General features: G+C 42.5%; 1 protein-coding gene and 1 non-coding gene across 3 annotated transcripts in view; both read right to left on the reverse strand.

Moving 5' to 3' along the window:
- Positions 1 to 21,457, reverse strand: part of ARPC2 (actin related protein 2/3 complex subunit 2) — a 29,642-nt gene extending 8,185 nt beyond the window's left edge. Inside the window, exons 1-7 of one of the 2 annotated variants that reach the window (XM_060016136.1) lie at positions 21,326 to 21,457; positions 21,025 to 21,106; positions 12,824 to 12,858; positions 11,056 to 11,168; positions 7,380 to 7,425; positions 3,765 to 3,951; positions 3,022 to 3,115 (exon numbers count right to left, since the gene is read on the reverse strand). In XM_060016136.1, coding sequence (XP_059872119.1) covers positions 3,022 to 3,115; positions 3,765 to 3,951; positions 7,380 to 7,425; positions 11,056 to 11,168; positions 12,824 to 12,858; positions 21,025 to 21,098 — 549 coding nt within the window. In that variant the 5' untranslated portion in view covers positions 21,099 to 21,106; positions 21,326 to 21,457. Of the gene's footprint in view, positions 1 to 3,021; positions 3,116 to 3,764; positions 3,952 to 7,379; positions 7,426 to 11,055; positions 11,169 to 12,823; positions 12,859 to 21,024; positions 21,107 to 21,308 lie in introns of both variants that reach the window. The other variant, XM_060016137.1, reaches the window with a different exon arrangement.
- Positions 18,074 to 18,210, reverse strand: LOC132428802 (small nucleolar RNA SNORA42/SNORA80 family). The gene has a single exon (XR_009520198.1). It is a non-coding gene; the product is annotated as a small nucleolar RNA SNORA42/SNORA80 family (small nucleolar RNA).
- Positions 21,458 to 22,397: the final 940 nt, after the last annotated feature.

The raw sequence follows: 22,397 nt of genomic DNA on the forward strand, positions 1-22,397 counted from the left end.
CCTTGCAGTAGGGAAGGAGTTTCTAACTATGACTCAAAATCTGGAAGCCATAAGAGGTTGACCAATTTAACTACGTGAAAATAAAGTTCTGCATGGGGAAAAAGCAAAACAAAACAACAACAAAAAACAACTCACAAAGTCTAACGACCAACTGGAAAAAATATTTGCAATTCTTATCACAGAAAAAGGGCTAATCTCCCTAGCATATGAAGAAATTGAGAAGATCAATAACCCAACAGAAAAATGCATAGGGGACATAAAGAGACATTTCACAGGAAAAAAGAAACAAATAGCCTGCAGCATAAAAAAAGATGTTTTGACCTTGTTCATAAGAAAAGTAGATAGCATTTTTAACCTGTCAGATTGGCAGAAATCCAAAAGTTCAACACTTTGGGGAAATGGACACTCTCATGCATTGGTGGTGGGAGGGCAAATGGCACAACTTCTATGGAGAAGAGTTTGGCAATGCCCTCCAAAATTACTCACTTTGAATCAGTGTTCCCAGTTCAGGAAAATATCCTATAGATACAACCCCACATGTATACAGGTAGCAAGGGGCCTCAAAAGGGGCATCTTCACAATTGCCTAAGAGGCAAACTGCTTCTGTCTTGTCTCTGAACATGGAGAAACCAGTGGTTTCCACTTAACTTCTCTTACTTACTGAACTAACTTAAAGATCTAATAATATAAAAAAATCCTAGCTCACCATACTCCAATGTCCAAAAGGGTAACTATTGTTTCTATTGCTTTTCAGGTAATAAGCGTTGAAATGAGGATATCTACCAGATTTTCCCTGGTGCTCAGCTCACACGCCTACAAAGATAATGCCCCAAAGCCGAGCACTGGGACATCCTTATGAGTGGGGAATGGAAACTCCCTGTTTTTTTCCTTACGGCAGCAATAAGCATCCCTCTAAGTCTGCCTGCCAAATGACAAAAGCAGGGACTGTGCTCTGCCCCGGCTGGAGGTGCGTATGCTTGCATGAGAAAACAGAGACCTGCAGCAAGCAGATAGTGACCACAAGGAACTGAAAACAGCCTCCCCAGGTCACAACACTCTGTGCTGGGCATCCACTGTTCTCCCTTCTCCTAGAAATTTAAAACAACTAGGCCCAGGACAATGATCAGATGATTTATTCTGGAGGGGAAAACCAGCCAAATAAGTCCAGCTTTCTATGGTCATTTCAAATAAATTACCTCAGCCTTTGAGTTTGGAGAGGGAGGCAGGGCAGATGGCTTCCTGAGCACTGCCTTCTCACATGGTGCCAGGCCCATCACTCACTGGAGAAACTGTCAGTGCAAAAATGCAGACTTTCTTTTTCCTTTTAGAAGTGCCCTACCACATGTACTTTGAGGGAGAGCTTAAGTTCACATGCAAAAAAGAACACACAAAATTCTCCTAAGGAACAAATCTCCAGTACACTCTCCAAGATCAGATCTGTTTAAAGTATAAAAATAAGTTAAGATGTTGTCTGGGATAAAATGGAACAAGACTGGTAAAAAAACAGCCAAATCTAAATATATAGTTCATAGCTTTTAAAATTAGCTTGTCAGTCTGGATTTAGCCCAATTTCTGAGCTACTGCATTTAATTCCCCTGTCAATTCTGCATAGAAACGCATGAAATGCCTGCCTGAGGCGTACATTTAGGACCCAAGATATACATATCTATATATATATGTACATACACACACACTTTCGTAAGTTTGAGTACTCTCAAATGCTGCGTCAATATTCCAATTTTTCTGCACAGGGACTACAAAATTAGTTTCTGATTAATGGTGGGTGGAAGCCCACCATGGGCTTCCCTGGTGGCACAGTGGTTAAGAATCCACCTGCCAATGCAGGGGACGTGGGTTCAATCCCTGGTCCGGGAAGATCCCACATGCCACAGAGCAACTAAACCCATGCGCCACAACTACTGAGCCTGTGCTCCAGAGCCTGCGAGCCACAACTACTGAAGCCCGCACACCTGAGCCCGTGCTCTGCAACAAGAGAAGCCACCACAATGAGAAGCCTGCACACGGTAACAAAGAGTAGCCCCCGTTCGCCGCAACTAGAGAAAGACCGCGCGCAGCAACAAAGACCCAACACGGCCAAAAATAAATAAATTTATAAAAACAAAAAAACCCAAAAAGCCACCACAGATGGATCAAACTGAGAATATCCTTTTTGAAGATTTCCCTAGCCACTTAGAATGGCTACACGTAAAGTATTCTCACTATATTAAGCACAATTGTCTTTCAACCTAACCTGGCAAAAGAGATTCTGTCCCAGAATTCTTAAATCTCTTCACCCTGCTAAGGAACAGAATGAACCTACAAGTGTTTTGAAATTTAACCACTGTACTAGATTTTGAATGCTGAGCCATCTCAGAAGAAACCAGCCAGGATACCACTTCACCAATGAGCTCTCACATCCTAAAGCCAGCAACTGGTTAGCAGACAGCATGACAAAGCCACAGCGGGTGTGTTGTGTCAGACCTGAGTCCAACCGTACCAGAAATCCAATTACAAAATGTCCTGCTAAACCCATTACTCTTCTAGTAGATGAGCTTCTTCTGAGGGAGGCACTCCCTCCATGGGGGCCTCGGTCAAACTCAGGCCCCTTCTCGTCACTGTCAGTTCGACAACTCTACCCTATTAATGCATTACCTACTACTTAAGAATTTTCTCTAGATTCCATTCTAAAAAGACTTTATTTGGGACTAAGCCAAGCCAGTAGACCTTGCTAGAAACTTGAGGAAACATAAGAGGGCAGGAAATGTGACCAAGCTTTAAATTAAAGACCCCACGGCAGGAAGGATGCTTAATATTCAGTCATTTTGTCAGTATGTTTAATATTCAATTCACCCTCTAGTCCAGTCCTGCAAAAGGGCTAAATCCACCAAGAAAAAAAATTCAGTGAGTTTGATAGGGGCTGTTTAATCAAAGGAGCTGCCAGTTCTATGCTCATGGTGTGCTTTGATGACGAGGTGTAAGTCACCAGGCCATGGCTCCCCCCGCAAGATGTCTGCTCCATACCTGCATGAACACCTTTCCAATGACCACATCGTCGTCATCCTTAAACACTGTGCTGAAGACTACTGTGACTCTGTCCTTTTTAGACTCAACATACCTGAGGGAAACAAAACCCATGAGAGTGAGTGCAGAACCAGAACAGGGTTTTGTCAAGAACTTGATCTACAAGTGAAGTAGGAGGGTAAAGTCACGAATCTGTTAATTCATAAAACAAGGTGGCCAACAAAGTCAGTATAATAAATGCATGCCTAAATAAATAAATAAATAAATAAATGCCCTATGTGAGGCAAGAGATGAAAATCACCCAAGGTGGATGTTATTAACTTGTCTACATGCTCCGACATGGAATCCAGAGTTAGTGATTCTCAGAATTCCACTTTAAAGAATGTATTCCTTTATATACTATGAGACTCATAGCATGTAGATGATCCAAGAGTTGCAACAACAAAGAACCTACAGTCACCCTCTGCCTCCCGATTATCCAGCTATACTACCGAAGGGGACTCAAAATGATGGTGCCTTCAAGGAGAGCACTGGATTCTCTTTTCATCTTTTGCCAACTTTCAGTATCTGGAGACAAGAAGTGGCCTTTCCCCCTCAACACTTACATCCTGGGTTAAAAAATTTTATGAGAAAGACACTTGGGGGATTCACACAATAGAGTTTAAGGTTTGACTTAGCCGAATGACTTTCAGTAAGCATGCGTGACAGCCACACCAGGCTTCAGGACCAAATTCTATACTCACATGGTCTCATCATCCCTATAATGGATAACTGCCCTGTTCTCTCCTTCCTTGCCCTCTTCTTGGAATTGGAAATATTTCTCAAAGACAGAGGCAAAACAGTTTCGTTTCAACATGCCAGCCTGATGCACGATGGAATCCTTGGATGCAGGCAGATTTTCAAGGTCATATAGCAAAGAGACATTGTATCCTGGAGGGGAAAAAAAAACACCCAACAATTATATTAAAAAAAACTTTACAGGTTCTAATGACATTTTATTTTGTCTCAATGTCTATACTTTTAACCCAGGTAGAAAGCTGTCCATTCCCATTTACTTCAAAGGGCAAATGAGATGAAATAAAAAATCTTAATTCTTGCAGAATTACTGTAAATATATATATAGCTAATTAACAGATAATATGCAAAAATTTGAATCAATATCAAAGATGACTGATTACAAATAAGGAACGGGAGGAAGTCATAATCCTGGAAACTTCATTAGAAATTTAATGTTCCAGACACAGCTGTGAAGGGGGCTGAAGATGCTATCAAGCTATAATATGAGTTACATATTTTCCTCATGAGGTTTAACATGCCAAGTGCCAACACGGCCAGCAGTTGGGTTGCTTTTTGATAATAAAATATACCCGCTTACATGCTATCACAAACCCTGAGGATGGAGGTAGGGAAAAAAACCTAAAAAGGGGAAAAAAAAGGGTACATATACCTCCCCAATAGATTTGTGTACCCTGTAAAATTTTCAAGGTGTTTTAAAATATTTGACTTCATTTGATCTCCATAAGAATTCTTTGGGGACTTCCCTGGTGGTGCAGTGGTTAAGAATCCGCCTGCCAATGCAGGGGACACGGGTTCGAGTCCTGGTCCGGGAAGATCTCACATGCCGCAGAGCAACTAAGCCTGTGCGCCACAACTGAGACTGCGCTCTACAGACCGCAAGGCAAAACTACTGAGCCTGCGTGTCGCAACTATTGAAGCCCGCGCGTCTAGAGCCCGTGCTCCACAAGAGAAGCCACTGCAATGAGAAGCTCTCACACTGCAACGAAGAGTAGCCCCCCCTCACCACAACTAGAGAAAGCCCGCGTGCAGCAACGAAGACCCAACGCAGCCAAAAATAAATACATAAAATTAAAAAAAAAAAGAATTCTTCGAAATAGGTAGGCCAGAATATGGTTATTCTCATTTTAGAGGGAAAAAGAGGTTCAAAGAAGCAAAGTGCCAGGCCAAATGCAGCATGATATAAAGGTGGAGGCAACTCTTTCTTGAGCTGAACAAAAACTGGGTCCAAATCCTGGCGTTGACACTTCTGGCCTTGGACAAATTGCCTAACTTCTACAATTCCTGCATCTGTTAAAAAAAAAGGGTGGTGAGTTGGGGGAGGCTGCTGGGAGAATTAAAAGAACACACAGTATTTAAAGTGCCTGGAACATAGCAGGTCATCAATAAACGGGGCAGGACAGAGACTGAAGTCTGAGTGTACTGACCACTACACTATTCTGCCTCCTTTATAGCGTGTCCAGCACAAATTCCAACAAGGCTGGGATGCTTTATTTTATAATCTAGCCAAATAATACCTGCCCAAAAATCTATAGATGATTCTGCAAGAGTATCTGTACGTCACCGAGGATCATTTCATATTCTAGACAACTGATCGCAATAATTTTGCCAGAACTGTATAGAGTTCACATTTCCAAGTATCTTAGACCTTTATACTTTGTTACTATTTAATTTTTTCCCAAAAGCATTCCTGGGGTCTGTGTTTTTTGTTGGATCTATCCTCACTGAGAGCACTGGCTGGCTATCTAAATCTCTGTTCTAGACAGTGCTTAGCACATTTTTGGCACTCCAATATTAAATAATACCAATCACCATTCCATTTTGGATACCTGAAAACCAGATAAATAGACCACAAGATTAGATTAAAAAAGAAAATATTTAAACTTGAGGTTTGCTATTTTTAAGAAGCCAAATAAAACAAACGAAATAAAACTATAACTGAAGCCAGACTTAAGTACGGCTTCTGACATGATGAACAGAACATACTGAAGAAAAGTAAAAATCTAGTATGCCCTGCTGAGTTTTCCAAACTTGCCTAGATAAATCCATAGAAAAAGAGGAAGAGACATGCTACCTTCACATCTTTTTATACTTTGCACTTGTCTGCACACAAGGTCTGCAATTTGGTAGCGTGTGCTTTAGCACAGAAAGCGGAAGAGAAGGCCCAGAGACAGAAACATAAGCTCTCTGAGTTATACTCTGCTTGTTCTGATAGATTTTAGGATCTGAGCGGTGACAAGCACGTCTGAGAGTTCCTTTATGCTTTTTCTGCTATAGTTCTTTTTTTTCCTTTCTTTCTGAAATTCCTTGATTCCTCTTAAAGCCTACAGTGTTATTTATCTTTTGGCTTTTATTTCTGAGATACGTTTGGACCATCAATTTGGGGATTAACACATTTCAGTATTCTTTAGGAGTGCAAAGCTCTCATCCATAAATACTCCTAGTAGCAAGTTACATTCCAAAGGCGCTTTTTCTTTATTAGATATTTTGTTTCCAAAGCAGCATATAAGAGTCACAGGAAGGTATTCTAATGGGAATGGTGAGATGGTGTCATGTTGTTGTTGTTGTTTTGCGGTACGCGGGCCTCTCACTGTTGTGGCTTCTCCCGTTGCGGAGCACAGGCTCCGGACGCGCAGGCTCAGCGGCCACGGCTCACGGGCCCAGCCGCTCCGCGGCATGTGGGATCTTCCCGGACCGGGGCACGAACCCGTGCCGTGTCCCCTGCATCGGCAGGTGGACTCTCAACCACTGCGCCACCAGGGAAGCCCTGTTGTTGTTTTTAAAGTAACTTGTTAAAAGAGACAGACACATCTTCCTTTTCAGAAGGATTTGTTAGTCAAGGTACCACAGTCACAGGATTTGAGTAACAAATATTATGTTCAAACAGTCTTACAACTTGGTCCTGACTATGCGGCCCCGGCTAGACACCTCAGAATTTGAAACTACCACTTAATCATAGGGATAAAAATACTGTTTATGTTTTTCTACTTTAAACTCCCTTTAAAGCTGTGTAACATAGCTGTTCTAATCAAGGATGGCCATGGTGTTTCCAATACCTCTGGCCATGAAGGAGGCAGAGATCACTGATCAGAACAGATGAAAGGGGCTGAAATTTTTGTTACTTGAAAATGTGAGAATAGTTGTGAATATTGTTTTTCCTTCTCCAAATGTACAGTGTACAGACAAACGTACTAGGGGCTGGGAGGGAGACTCAATGTTTGCTTAGTCTTCTCAAAAGGCATTTTAATCATCATGGGCAAACAAAGGTGGCCCTCTGGCTGAAACATTAAGGGAGAGTCATTAGGCCTTAGCCAGTAAATGTTAAAAATGGCATACGTCAATTCTCTGTGTGACTATAACAATAATGTGTACCATTACTGGACAATGCAAACCCCTTAAAAGCTATTTTTATGGAAAGAGTTGAAGTGGGAACTGAACTAATGCAAAAATATTTGTAAGATGAATTAACATTTAAACGAAATCCTTTGGCTAAAAAAAGCATAGCACAAAAAAGGACAGGTCTCTTTCTATGTCATCCCACAGCTGCTCACATTACTACATACCTGATTCTGGATTTACCAAAAAACTCCCGTACACTCTCTTTAATAACTAGAAAACACAAAAACAAATAGGTTAATTCAAAGTCCATGATAATTTCATTATTTTCAAAGCACTGTGCTGGCTAAGCTTTTCCTAAGCCAGCGTTCTTCCTAAGTTTCAAATGGCGAATGAGAAACTGGATAGAGGGGGAAGCAGATTTATCTGAGTTACCAAGCAAATCACTCACAGAACTGCAATTAACTCCAAAAGGTTGGTCTAGGATCTGTGTTTCAATCAAGGTTCACCCTTTACTCTTTTAGGACTCAGTCACACCCGTTACATGACGAGATACACCAGAACTGTCGGGAACTGATTCCAGTTAGCTTGCTTATCTTGTATGCTTTAAAATTATTTAGCTCACCATCATCTTTTTTTAAAAGACAAAAAGCAATGGATAACTGAATCTTAGCCAGTTATTTATGCTGGTGGGTCCACAGAAGCTTGTACTCTCTAAATGTCTTTTTCTCAAAACCAACAAACAGCTGGCTACTTCCCAGCTTTTTGGAGTAAATGATAAAACAAGAGCCCCTTTTACACCTTCTTATTTTTTCTCTGCCGGTATGACTGCTCTCCCTGGTAGAAACTGCTCCTAGGCTGACATGGTTTAAGAAACAAACTTTTTATTCGGGAAGGAACAGTGCTGACTTAAACGTTATATGGGACATATTAAGCGGAAGAAAGGCAGTTATTTGAAGAGAGAAAAAAAAATATTAAAGTCACTAGAATTTAATAACCTCTCAGTATTTAGTAGTCTTTATATGTTTAAGAGGCAAAACACAGACAGGGTTTATTACTATGTCTCCTTAAAACCTTACACTTAGGGAGGCAAGGTGTCATCACTATTTTACAGGAAGGTAGAACTGAGGCCAATATATTAACCCTCAGTAGTATAACAGGCTGTAGGGTTTTGTCTCTAGGCATCCAATTTCTAACTCTATGCCACCACAAACACACTAATGATTCTCTTGCATTTTCTGGGCTATCAAAAAAAGAGGTACTGAATCTAAGACAAGTTACCAAGTTAAAAATGAACAAGGGTACAAACTTGTTTTAATTGTAAGAGTGGCATGTGTGTTTTAAAGGATCCCACTAGCCAGCGAAAAGCACTGCGAACACAGGCAGCACTAGAGTGGAGGTCCATGTGAGCAGGGCCTCTGTCTCGTTCACTCCTGTGGTCTCATTGCCCATCTCTGACATCCGGGGACTCATAATAGATCTGAGCAAATGTCGATGCTTTTCTTCTAACCTTATTTTCAATGTACTCTCTAGGTTATTTAAAACAAACACAACAAACAAACCAGGAGCAAACCATTTATTTCACGTCCCATTTAAAAAAATTATCACATGGTAGGTTCTTTCCCCCCATTCTTAAATATTCTTTAGTATTCCACATATCAATCATTATCCTATAGCTGGAAGAAATTCTCAACATGCAAAACTTGGATAATAGGGTGGACCTCACTGCATGAATCAGTGACCACACTTTTTGTATAAAGGTAAAAGATAAGCAATGTCACATGTAGTTCCTATTTGGTGACCATACAGCCACTGTAAGGTATTTCTTTTACAGAAGAGGAACTAAAGGGAGAAGTTCAAGGTCATAGAGTCTGTTGACCTTCAGGTGTCCCATATACCACTTCTCCTTAACTGTCTGGGGGAAAAATAAAGTAACACACATATCCCATTAACAATTTTAACTAGCTACAATTCTGTACTGTGTGTACTTGGAGGAAGGGAAAATCAGATGTGGGAGAAACCACAGCACCTAAGATTTAGTTTAATTCCAAGTTACCAAATTAATACTCTGAGATCTAAGAGGTTTTTAGAGCCCAAATTACACCACATTCAACTCCTTTGCGCCCTCCTCTTGGCAAAACCAGCCAGCGCTTCCCTGCTGACTTCACTTGCACTTTTAACCATGATTCACTTTTCAATTTGTGCCCCCTCTTTAACAGGCCACCAGAAGTTCAGACCTTCCCACCCCAGCAGCTGAGGCTTTCTGCTTTGAAAAAGGGCCTGTGACAAAGTAACAAGCTTCCTGTGGTTATCCCAGGCTGGTCACTGTTTAACCAACCCAGGGAGCCATTTACTGTGCACTCTGCCCCAACACTGCCAATGTTACGTACTCCACCCACTTGAGTGGGTGGGGCTGTTTCTTTGACCCTTGTGGTACCTACGAGAATAGCAATGTGTTCTGGAGTTCTACCATAAGGAAAGCACAGACTGGAAAGGAGATTTAAGAAATCTAGCTTAACACTTTCTCTCCCTCCCAAGGATTGTTCTTATTGCACCTATATCTTTAAAGAGAGAGGACTATCTAGGGAGAATGATCACACAATGTTTTAGTTGTTTGTTCAAATGTTCAACAGTTCTTTCCAGGTAGTTGTCTTCTACTTCATCTAATGCCCGGCCAGCTTAACGCCATTTGTTTCCCCTTGCTCTTCATCTGGTAAAGAGTCAGCCAGTATCACTTGTATAATTAATAATCTTTCAAATGCTTTAAAAGACTAGGTCTTTCTCCTGAAGCTCTTCCTTTTCGGGTAAAATAACCCTGAATACAAATTCTCTAAACCATCCTTCTTCCCTTGAATTTATGAGGCAAATCAGAAAAGGTTTTAGCTCTACCCTTGAACTTACAGGGCAAACCAATCACATATGAAGAAGGAAGGGAAGTGACGGTGGATGGCTCTTGGTATTCTTCATGGTTAACATCAATTTTAATTTTTATTGTTAAGATTTTGATTATACTCTTTTGCAAACAGCCTTTTTCATTACATAAATTTTAAAGAAGTCAAAAGCTACTACTCTTAATCAGAAAGAAAATATATCTGATTTCATTCACCAGACTGTATCTTCATTCACCAGATTAAGGAGAACCTACTTTGTTAAAACTAAAAGATATCTGAAAACTGATTCAGGAACTGAGTCATACTTCCTGCTTTGAGACCCAACCACAACGTGCACACACTGGTGTAACAGCATTTTCTTTCTTCCATAAATGGCTCTCCCCAGAGCAAACATAGTTCAACAGGAACCAAACCCATTGAAAGAAGCCAGTGAATAAAGCATGGCCATCAGAGTTTCAAAATGCATGGACACCCTTTCTTATTTCCCCTAAGGTAGTCATAAAGAAGAGCAGATACTTAAAGAGGCCAGCTCTAAAGAGCATTAAATTTAAAAATTGAAAGGGCAGATTTGTGCCTAAATTTCCAAAATAAGAAATTAAGATTGTAAACTTGAAACAGGTCAGAGGTTATATATCTACTTCACAATGTAACAGAAATAGAACAGAACCCATCTCAGTCTTGTGATAGTTATTTTTGTATTGGTCAAGGAAAAGTATTCTTTGCTACATTTTTTGAGAACTAAAGCTGTTTTTGATTTCATTGGTTAGAGAACATCTTTATTTCTTCAGAGTAAAAAGCAGGCAAGCAAAGAACCAAAACTCTTTCTGGGAAACACCCTTCTTTACGACTATGGGAAACAGAGTCAAGAGCCCCTGGTTAGGTGAGCAAGCCAACCAGAGTGGCCCGTGCCAGTAGGGATGACTCAGTGCCGTGGATCTTCTAGGAGTGGCAAGCTACCAAGAAAAGGTGAGAAGGAAAAAAGAGTCCCAAGGAAAAGTGATGTGGAACTTACCTCATCAGCACCATGTGCCTGAAGTTCCTTGTAGAATTTCAAAGAAATACTGACCATTACTTTTGTTTTGTCTCCATTAGGATTTGAAATATGATAGAGGACTCCATCAAAATCTGCAAGGAAAAGCAAATAAGGTTGCTTAAGTTGGGAATAGGGAATAATATCTCAAAGTACCTGCCTACATGTTGCAGGCCACAAGGAAGTCTCCCTTACAAGTAGGCATATAAGTAAAACTGCATTTATTTTAAATCCATGTGGAAAGTCAGCAGAAACACTGAGATAGAATTAGAGAGTACCTATCTCTTTGCTCTTTTCTAAAATTACAAAGCTATTTTTACTTTAATCACAGCTTGGTGCTGAAAGAATTTGAAAAAACATCTTTATTGTGATGTATTTTAAACATGTATAAAATATAATTTATAACAAACCCCTATTCTCATCATGGCTTCAACAATTATCAACATATGGCCAATCTTGTTTCACTCAGACACACCCCTTTGCAATGATTTATTCTGAAGCAAATTGCATACGTCACTTCATCCATAAATATTTCAGAATACACCTCTAAAAGGTAAAGAAGACAGTTGAAAAGAAAAGAAAATAACCCCAATTCCACCGTCATGCCTAAATTAAAAAAAAAATTTATTAATATCAAATATCCAGTCAAGCACTGAAATATTGTCTCAAGAATTTAAAAAAAAATATTGTTGTCTTACTTATGTAAAACGTTCAAAGAAGAGAATGAATAATATTAAGCCATTCTTGATTAGGCCTGATAGCTTAGCTGACTTTTTTTTTTTTTTTTTTTTGTCTTTTAGCCTATTACCTTTTTTAAAATTTGGACCAAGCTGTTAGTCTCCAAAAACTGAGTGACAGTGGTGATGTTAGTGAGGTTTTTTCAATATAGAATCCCTGTGCACAGATAATCATCATAGTACCAAGTTGAAGGAATCAAATGGAGCCACATTTAAATAAGTCTAATTTGAATTTCAGAATGTGCTGTGTTGGGACGTTGTGGCCACCTTTGCCACGCATGTTCTGTTGATTCTGTCAATAAAGAAGACTTCAGCTTCAAAAAAAAAATTTTTTTTGTCTTATTTGAATTAGGATCCAAACAAGCCCACACACTGCATTTGGTTATCCCTTAAGTTTCTGTACTCCACAGGCCTCCCCTCTCTTGTAGTTCCTGAAACCAGGTGCTGAGTGTAATTACTTTAGGGAGATCTGGCATTGCTAGTTAGTATGAGGGGAAGGGGATGGTGCCTGGCCTCCAAGTCACAGCACTTCAGAGCTGCAAAAAGTGTTCCAAGATCATCTAGCCAAGTACCCTCATTTCTACAGAGCATAACTATCCAACTCCTCAAAGTTCACACAGCAAGTGAGTAGTATCAATACCTAATTCTTTCTAGGAAAAGAAAGCAGCAACATCTCTCTCTGACTTGTGGAACAGGTCTCTAGCACTTTTGTAATTCCCCACTCCTCTAGTGCTAGGCAAACTAAGATGATGGTTAAAGATAATAACAAAATATTTCCAAATTTAAAAAACCTTAGTTTGTACCACAAAATTAAACCCAAACTTCTAAGATATCAGCAGGCAACTTTATATAGCTCACTAAATCCATGGAATAATCATCTAAAATAAAGACCCCCCCCTCCACACACAAAGACAATCAAGATAGTAGCCCTAAAAAGCTTATTTTAGGAAGAATTTTATTTTCTATTTTTTATATTGTGCCTTCTTCTTAGTAGGTGAGATAAAGGCACTTACCTGCAAATGTTACTTCTACAGCTTCTGGTTTGTTTCTGCAAAACAAAACAAGTCCTTTAGTTAAGATAACTATATTGCTGGGACTTCCCTGGTGGTCCAGTGGTTAAGACGCCGCACTTCCAATGCAGGGGGCACGAGTTCGATCCCTGGTCAGGGAACTAACATTCTGCGTGCCGCATGGTACAGCCAAAAAACAATATAACTATATTGCTGTTTGCCTTCAGGGGGACTTGCAAAAGGCTCCTGAGCTTTATTTAAGATCGGACCATCCTGTAAAAATCTTATACTTACCATTGATCCAGGTACACAATTCATTTTCTTATGCATCTAAACCTCTGTAGTTATTTAGGGTGGAGGACTGAAAAAAGGAAGCAGGACAGATAAAGCTTTTGTTTTGCAGCTGGAATCTCTGCTGTGGTTGTGCTCACCTTCAATTCTCAACTCCTTAAGACCATGATAGACGTTTGTATATGTGACCCACAAAATGCCTTCTTTTGGTCAATCCCTCCCCCACGGAACATACTCAGTAGAGGTAGCACACTCAGCAGGAAAACTGCTAAACAGAGCATAGAATGGTTTAAATTTACTTAAAGTGAAAGGATGATTTCAGGCTATAAACGATACAGTTCTATTCCATTTCGAAGACAATCTGTCTTCCTACACATCTTTCCCTCTCCCTTACATGAGCGAAGTTCTCACCACTCTCCTTAGTGAAGCCCTCTTTGGTTCCACCCTAGTTTTTTTGGTTTTGTTTTTAAATTCCAGTGTGTATGTCCATAAAGTGTAGCACAAAATAACACTGCGAAATCACTGAGAACAGTTAAGACACCTGTTTTCCAACTTCAGCCTTTTCTCCAGGACCATGTTTTCAGACAAATTAACACTATACACCTTCTTTTTCTTGCCTATTCATCTATGAAATGGGAGAACACAAATGATCCTACCTACCTCTCACAACTGCTAAAGATAAAACAAGAGAACAGACACAGAAGAACTTATCCTGGAAGGCAAAGACAGTCTAACACCTTCTGGGCGATTCCCAGATGAGCCTGGAACATGGACTTCTATTTGATAAATGCTGCTGAGTTATTACCTAGAAAGCATGACATATATCCTAGCTATAAACAATAACAGTCAATTAACCTCCAGTGAAAAGCTACTTTACATGCTTTCCTCACTTTTCCTCAAAGCCCAATGGTAGGAATCGAATGAAGACTCTACAGTTTTATCAGCTAACACCCTAAAACTCAAATGATTCCACTTTGTTTTATGGGCCAGCAGACAAGATATACACATTTTCATATTTATTCTTGCCTAGCTTGCTCAAGACCTCACGATCAAGTGCGTATCTCTTTTACTATCTCCGCTCCCTCACCTGTAAAAGGAACAAAGACTGAGTTACCCTCCAGAGTTGCTGGGAAATAATGGAATAGATAACGTGGTTTATGACTGTTAAAAAGCTGCAGCAGAGCTAAACAATGCCTTTCAAGGAAACTGGCCTCTCCTAAGCATATGTTAGCCCTGCTGTAAAATCAGCCTATACAAATAGCATACAAAGTTCCACTCTGCTTCTTCAAAGCCATCCATCCATATGTGACTTAGATAAAGTATTTTGGGTGTCTGAGAATCGAAGCATCAAGTGGGTTTATGGACAAGCAGTGAGTTCGGAATATGATGAAAAGAACTGTATAAAAATTTAAGTTGTTTCTGATCTTTCATTTGAAATTGTAGCCTGGAGACTAAGGCAATGACTGGCCAACCACCATTTTTCTCTTCTAGAAAACAGGAGCCAAGGAAGAAGTAGACACGTTAATCTACGGCCCGCTTGAGTGAAATATTAAGAGGCTGCACAACGGGAGGAAGCACTGAAGCACATTTTCCAGAGGAAGGCTGGCTGTGCCAAAGAGGCAGGGTGGAGGCTTATAAAAGGCCACATTGTATCACTTAGTAGGCGGCTGGTTTTGTTTTTTTGTTTGTTTGTTTTTAACCTTTAGGCTTTAATTCAGCCAAGGAAGGACTGAGTTCCTCACTTTCTCACTTCATCAACAGACCGAGAAAAATCAAGTATAGATAAAAAACCTTAGAGTTCCAACATTTTGACTCAGAAATTCTGCATTTCTCTAAGCCGTAAAGTTCCCTGAGCACAGCTCCCCACTGGGAGAAGTCTCTAAGATCTATACTACGTGGTTTGCTGCTTGACTTGGGAATATTTGTCAAATCACTGCCATTAATATTTTAGCTTACTATTTATGGCTGCATAAAGGTTGTAGAGGAGAGAGGCAGGCTGCTGAGGAGAGCACTGGGCCAAAGGAGTCCTCCTGAGGCATCAGCTGGGAGTCAGAGGTCTGAGAACTCTGTGCCCCAACATGGAGACTGCACAGAGCGGGAAATACACCAGGACAGGGCCATGACTCAATTCCAAGACCAGGTGTTTCTTATTTACTTTTGTGGTTTAAAATCATGGAGCTAGAAGGGAGTAAGATTGGTCTGGGAGAAAGTGTACCATTTAATAGGCCAAAAGGGTAAATCGTTATTTTCTGTTCCACTGTCTGCTAAAGTTTCAGATGCTGCGGGTGAGTTTAATCACAGAAAAAGCATGTCTTTCAGAGTTGACTCTTCACCTCAAGTTCTGTCCCTTACTGGCTATGTAACCACAGGCAATGTTACTCAAACGTCTGCGAGCCTAAAATTCCTTTTCTAGAAAACGGAGATTAAAAGCATCTACCACACAAGGTTGTTGTGAAGACTAACCGAGATGCTATGTGGACAGCAAAGTTTCCCAATCAGGGTCTTGTGACTAAGTTATAGATATGCTGAGATAATGATCCCCACAGCCCTTAGGGCAGCCCAGAGGCAGGATCTCTAGGCTAGACCATTTACCCAGATGTGCCACAGGTATGGTCATGTTCTGTGTGTGACATACCAGGAGTCACCGGGGAAGGGTGCCTGTACAATGCTTAATATATACGTCTACCCCCTCTCCAAGAGCCCCAGTTTTGTCAACTGTATTATTGGAACTGCTGTCACCCAGGCACACTCTGAAATGGAACAAAACCACGTTAAAGCTTATAGTAAAGTGCCTGGTTCATAGAAGGTGATCAATGAATTAGTTTTTCTTCTAGGTAGAATCAGAGATCAGACTTTGGAGTCATGGTTGAGAGAGGTTTTGGGAGTGTGGTTAACTCCCAGTATCAGGAATTGGTCAGCACAACAAGGAGAAACAGAACCATATTACTGTCAGACTGTTGTAATGTCTGGAATCCTAGAATAAAGCCCCCTGGATAAGCCCTCAGGGTTACTGACTGGACAGTACAAGACACTAAAACATATTCAATTCATTCAGATGGGTTTCAAGAGCCATTCTTAAAATCCTTTGGAAAAAAATTTCCTTTTATCCTTTTTCTAAGGAAGCTTCTAGAATTTCACTAATCAGTCAATAAAGAACTCCTGGCAACTGTTATTGTCCAATCCTCTTTCTTCACTAAGGGTTTTGGAGTTTTTACTCCCGAATGCATCCAGTTCCCCGTTGTGCATTTGTGTCCCTCTTCTAGTTATCCCTTCCATAAGCTGAATTAGAGGAATTATTGAATTCTGCTCATCATCTCACCATAAAGTTTTTGATTACTCTCCTTTAAGTCCTCCCTAAGGCTCCCATCCTCCTTTTTGAGCAAAGCCTAGAAAAATGGATCATGTTAGGTAAGAAGTGGGTGGTCCTACTCTCTGTTAAGCCACGTCTCAAAATAAGAACAAAGAGGGTCTAAAAGCTCATTCACACAATGTCAGAAAAGTGATAAACTGCTAAAGAAACTAAGAACCATTCTATCTGGCTTCATCCATTGCTTCAAGGAAACACTTATTAAGCTGACTATACACACAGTGAGAATGCTGGGAAAACAAAGATGATGAAACCACAGGCCCTGCCCCTAAGGAGTCACAGGTTTGGTACACACGTAGGGAGTGCAGCTCTGGGGCTTTATGCCCAAAGTGGTCCCAAGGCAGCCAGAGGGTGGGCAGCAGTGTTTAACTACAGTGACCTGTAAAAAGACCAACTAGATCGTCTCAGCAAGTCAGCCACTACATCCAATTTCTTCTAAATGCTTAAACAATGTCCTAATTCCAAATCACTTCAAACCAGTATGTCTCTCTGAGGACATATGCAGCATATCTGGGATGAGAACAAGGTATCAGCAAGATTTAATTTATTCCTTTCTCAAATTTCTCCTCCCACAGTCCTCGCCCACCCCAACTGGCACAGCCTGCTTACTGAGCTTCACTCCCCCTTATAGAACCACAGCTCCCCACAATATGCACAGCTGTGGCAAGGAGCCAGCATGCACTTAAAATCAACAGCAATTTGCATCTGACAGCATTTCCTCAATTTTGGACTCTAGCTAAGCCGACAAGCCTAGTTTCTGAGGCTGTAAAGGTTCTTGGTGTGTATATACTAACAAAAGAATTAAATTAATTTGCCAGATTACTTCTGCTTTAATTGGGGGCCTGGGTAATACTTCCTAAATGATTAAAAAAAACAAAAACAAAATGCTGTTGACAAGACCTGCACATGAGGTTATCTGCAGTGTTCAAAATAGCTTCTTAATCAGTCAGTCTCTTAGCTTGGAGGCTGTTGGGAAGACAATTTACCAATAACTATCATTCTGTGAGGATACAGAAATCATTCCAATAAGCCACCTTCCCAATAGGGCGGTAGAAAAAAAAAAAAACGGTAAATCGTTTGGAATGAATCTTAGGCTTTGTCCGAACTGCCACGACACCTTAAAAGGGTGTCGTGACCAAATGTATTCTTTTTTTTTTTTTTTTTTAGTTTATTTATTTTTGGCTGTGTTGGGTCTTCGCTGCTGCACGTGGGCTTTCTCTAATTGCAGCGAGCGGGGGCTACTCTTTGTTGCGGTGCGCGGGCTTCTCACTGTGGTGGCTTCGCTTGCTGTGGAGCACAGGCTCTAGGCACGCGGGCTTCAGTAGTTGTGGCACGCAGGCTCAGTAGTTGTGGCACACGGGCTTAGTTGCTCCGCGGCATGTGGGATCTTCCTGGACCAGGGCTTGAACTCACGTTCCCTGCATTGGCAGGTGGATTCTTAACCACTGTGCCACCAGGGAAGTCCCCAAATGTATTCTTAAACAATTCAGATGACAGAATTGCTTTATTTGAAGGAAATTTAGACTTTCAGTAGGATGTCACAGGCAAGAAGACCCAGCAGGATGATATGAGAGGCATCACTCTCTTCTGTTTCATACTGTACAACACCCTTCAGTGCTCACAGTCCACAGGTAAGGAGGCTGGGCAATGGTTCGAGGCTGCAATTTACTCTCGCATGGGTACATTATGAGAGGCCCATAGAGAAGGACCTGTCATAAATCCATTACCATGCTCTGAGAGGCGTTTAAAATAAGATCAACTTCAAAAGGAAAATTACTCTAACAGTATTCTAAAGTATATACGACAGAACTATTTTTAAGACTATCTATCTCATGCTTATGTTCTTAGTAGCTGGAACAGTGCTACATTTCCAAATGCAGGCTTTCTGCAATAATGGAAATGTTCTACATCTCTGCTACCCAAATACCGCTGCTCCTAGCCACATGTGGCAACTCAACCCTAGAACTGTGGCTAGTGTGACTGAGAAACTTAATTTTAATTCACTTTAATTAATTTTTATTTAAACTTAAACTAGCCACATGTTGTTACTGGCTATCATTATTGGACATCGTGGAGATGGAAGATTCACTCTGGGGAAGGCTGCTCAGAACCTAATTTCCCCAACTGGTTTGTTGAGAAGTGTAAAGCAGGGTGGAGCTGACCTCTCCCAGCATGTTCCCACAAGGGCCAAGCCTTTCAAATCCCCAGGGTTTCTCCTCAGCACTACTGCCTTTCTTTAATCTTTCTCTGATCTCCACCCCAACACGTGTCACCCCTTTGGTCCTCTGTAACTTTGCCAATGCTCTCAGAAAGGTCCCCCTTTCCTGTTCCTGCCTGGTGCTGAGCACTGGGAGAAGCCTACCAACGTTTATGATTATCACACTAGTCACCCTTCTCTGGAAGCTCTGGCTAGGCATGCACCTTGATAAATTCTTAACTACTCTACTGCTGCCTCACCTTACTGGTATGCCTGGAAATTCACACTCCGTCTAGAAACAGGCTTCTGCTAGGTGTTACATTTGCAATCCCAGGAAAGCCCTACCTCCTAGGCTGAATATCATAGTCTCTTTTCAAAGGTTTTCAAAGTGCTTTACAGCAGAATACGTTTTGAGCCCATTTACTTAAAGACACACCTCAAAGGGAAGAAGAGCCAGAAGAAAAGACAAAGCTTGCTGCCCTGCCCCAATATTCAACATCGCTACGACATATACTTTGTAAAAAAAAGTCCCAGAAGTTCTAACTCATGCCTTCCAGACTTGAGTGCCTACTTTACTCCCACTGAAATGGTTAGTAGCTCTTTTTAAGAGTAATGTTCTAAAAGCAGAAGAGCTGAAGCTCTGAGTTATGGGCTACATTTCAGAATCACAAGTTATTAACAAACAAGTAGTTGTGAAGGTACTCCTACACCACAAGGCATGCTTCTACTTGAAATGCACAGGCATTTATCTTGTAGATCAGCTTATAACCACCCAGGTCTCATTTTTTGCTAGTCTAAACTTGAGAATTCACTTGAGATCAGCTGTGAAAATGCAGAAGTTAATTTAACTTCCTCCTATGTGCTACACTGCTCAAAAAAGGACAGAGCAATCACCCAAAATAAGCCACTAAGCTGATTCGTTTGAACATTTAAAATGCAAAGCAACTGGTAAGTGAGGCTGAAGACACGAAGCAAGTTAGCCTAAAATATAAGCAACTGCAGTCCCTGGCAGGAAACAGTAGCTACTGCTCACTGTAAGTGTTACTTCAAGAAACGTTGTGCTTTGCTTTACAGATAAAATCTGTGGCCTTATAAAAGAGATAGACAATATATTCAATTTAAGCAGTGGGTTATATAAGTATTTTTTTTAATGCCTCCAAGCCACAAGTTCATTATGTCCACTTAGAATTTCCCCTCCACCAATCCTCTTCCATCTGTGGCTCTCCAAGCACTTGCTCTTTTTATTAGTTCCCAGTTCACCAGAAACGGTTTGCACTTATTTCCTCAACTGTGTAAGCAAGATGTGAAGCCCCATCCTCACAGATGGGGAAATGAGGCAAAGGGACTGGCCACAAGCCACCAGAAATTAGAAGCTAAAACCAACTCCTTGGTTTAAATATATTACAAAAGCAAAGCAGCTTTGGGGGAAGAGGTTGTCTTCTACTGATTCTTGTGTTTGACAGAGAAGGGTGCCTTTGAAACATGTCCTAAAGCCCACTTTTAAAAAAGCCAATGGCTAAAAACAGGTTTCATCTAAGAACTTAACAGACTCTGGAGGCTTTTAACTGTGTATCTAGGCCAGAATTACTGCAGAAGAAATCACAGACCAGGGGTATGGTATAAGAATTTAAAAGATAAACAACCAGATAGAGGACAGCGGGTGAGGAAAGGATTATTAGAACCTCAGAAGAGCGATAAGGAAGGGCTGTGGATGTGGGGGACGACTAACTTTGCTTGAGAAATGTAACAAAATGGCCAGTGTCTCTCACAGCTGGGTTCAGGGAAGGTAAACTAGAGAGATCATCGGGTTTTCCGGCTGCAAGGCTGGGCCTGCCTTCAGTCTTCCCTCCCGCTCCCTTAGACGAGGTGGGGGGTGGGGAGCGAGAAGACTGGTGGTGATCTGGGCCTGCATCTTCTTTCCTCCTCCAGTCCTGGGAATTCCTGAAAACTCCTTCCAACCCAATCCCAAATGGGCTCTCTCCGGGTTCTGAACAATGACGGGGAATACAGAGGGAAGTGGTCCCCTGCTCGCTCCAGCGGGCAATGGGATCCTCCAGCGAGAGTTCTGGCCCAAGCTACCCTCACGTCCCACAGGTCTCCTGCACTTTGGCACGCGCTCTCCTGTCCACTCACTGCTTCCGCATCCCTCCTCTGAGCCTCTCCCCACGCATCTCTGCCCCTCACCCCACCGCGCCCAATCACCGCCCACGTCTACACCGCCTGGGCAGTCCCCACACCCTGCCAGGTCTCCCACCTCCCTCCTCCATGTCTGGGGGGCTGAACGATTAGCAGGGGTCAACTCTGCCTCCCCCGCCACCCACCAGCCCCCGGCCCCCAGCGCGCGCTCACCCGGCGGCCGCGTTCTCGAACTTGAGCGCGAGCGTCTCCTCGATGATGCGGTTGTTCACCTCCAGCAGGATCATGGCGGCGGCTGCCCCGGGCAGGGGAAGGAGAAACAAGGGCGGGTGAGGGTGGGTAAAGGAGGAAAGGACGGAGGGAGCGGCCCTGCTGCCCCCTGAGGAGGGGAGCTGGGTGGGGTAGGAGGTTAGGGGAGAAGGGGAAAGGGATCGGGGTGGGGGTAAGGGAACGCGCGCGCGCTGCCCCGCGCACGCACTCACTGTGGAGACACCTACCCACCCACCCGACCGACCTGGCCCCCGAAGCCTGAACCCGCCTGCCAAGCCGCCGCCGCCGCCGCTGCCGCCTCACTGACGAGCCCGGTCCCCGCCCAGCCCCCGGCTCTAGCCGGCCACTTCCGCTCTCACACCCACTTCCGCTCGCTGCCCGGACGCGCGGCCCCGCGGGGCCATTTCCGCTCCGACCCCTCGTGCACGCGCACGCAGGCGCGCCGGGCGGGGGCGGAGGCCGCGCATGCGCATGTGCGGTGCCGCTAGTTCCAACTCCACTTTCCCGTAGACGCTCCAACTGGCTGTGGTTAGTGTGTTTCCTACCCTGCTGTCCTTCCCCGAGGCCTGCCTCACTGTCCGCCGTCTCCCTCCCGCACTCCCCAAAGGTTTACTTCCACTCTTCCCGTCTTGTACTTTCAGAGACCCTACAAGAAGCTCGCCCTTGTCATCTCCCCGCCGGCTTCTTTGCTCTCAGTTTGTTTGCTGTCGGTGTGACCCTTCCTCATGCCACACTAATGGCTGTCCGGCGGCACCATCGTGCATTCATTTCTTCCACAGATGTTTAACGGGCTCCTGCTCTGCGCTGGGGATACAGTGGCGCGTGAAACAGATGAGGTCCCCCCCTCGTGGAGCTCATAGTCTGGTAAAGGAAACGGACTACAAACTCAATTTATGTAACTACAGAGTGTTAAAAGGGCAAGGAAGGAAAGGAATGAGAAGTCACCGAAGTGAATAAGCCTACCTGGTTTCCTGTCATGTCTCCATTTCTCTGCCGGGAGCTGCCTCCAAGGTGCCCCGAACATGATTTTCTCTGCCTCTGAAACCCTTACCTTCCAGTACCTCTGCCAGAGACATACTTTTTTTACTCAACTTCATGTGGGAAATGAACTCATTTTTGTGCTGCGTCTGTACCTTCTGCCTGTGTGCCTTGTTTTGTATTTTTCCTTCTCCAGGGAGGATCTGACAAACTTGAGTTATTTTTACATGTATTGATTTATTTTATGCTAAGTGCTCCCAGGAAAGCGGGGGATGGGGAATGCAGAAAATGAGCAAAAAACTAGCTCTTGTCATCGAGGCCCAGAGAGCCCTTCAAAA

The sequence above is a fragment of the Delphinus delphis genome, chromosome 7, assembly GCF_949987515.2.
Source record: "Delphinus delphis chromosome 7, mDelDel1.2, whole genome shotgun sequence".
Lineage (NCBI taxonomy): Eukaryota > Metazoa > Chordata > Mammalia > Artiodactyla > Delphinidae > Delphinus > Delphinus delphis.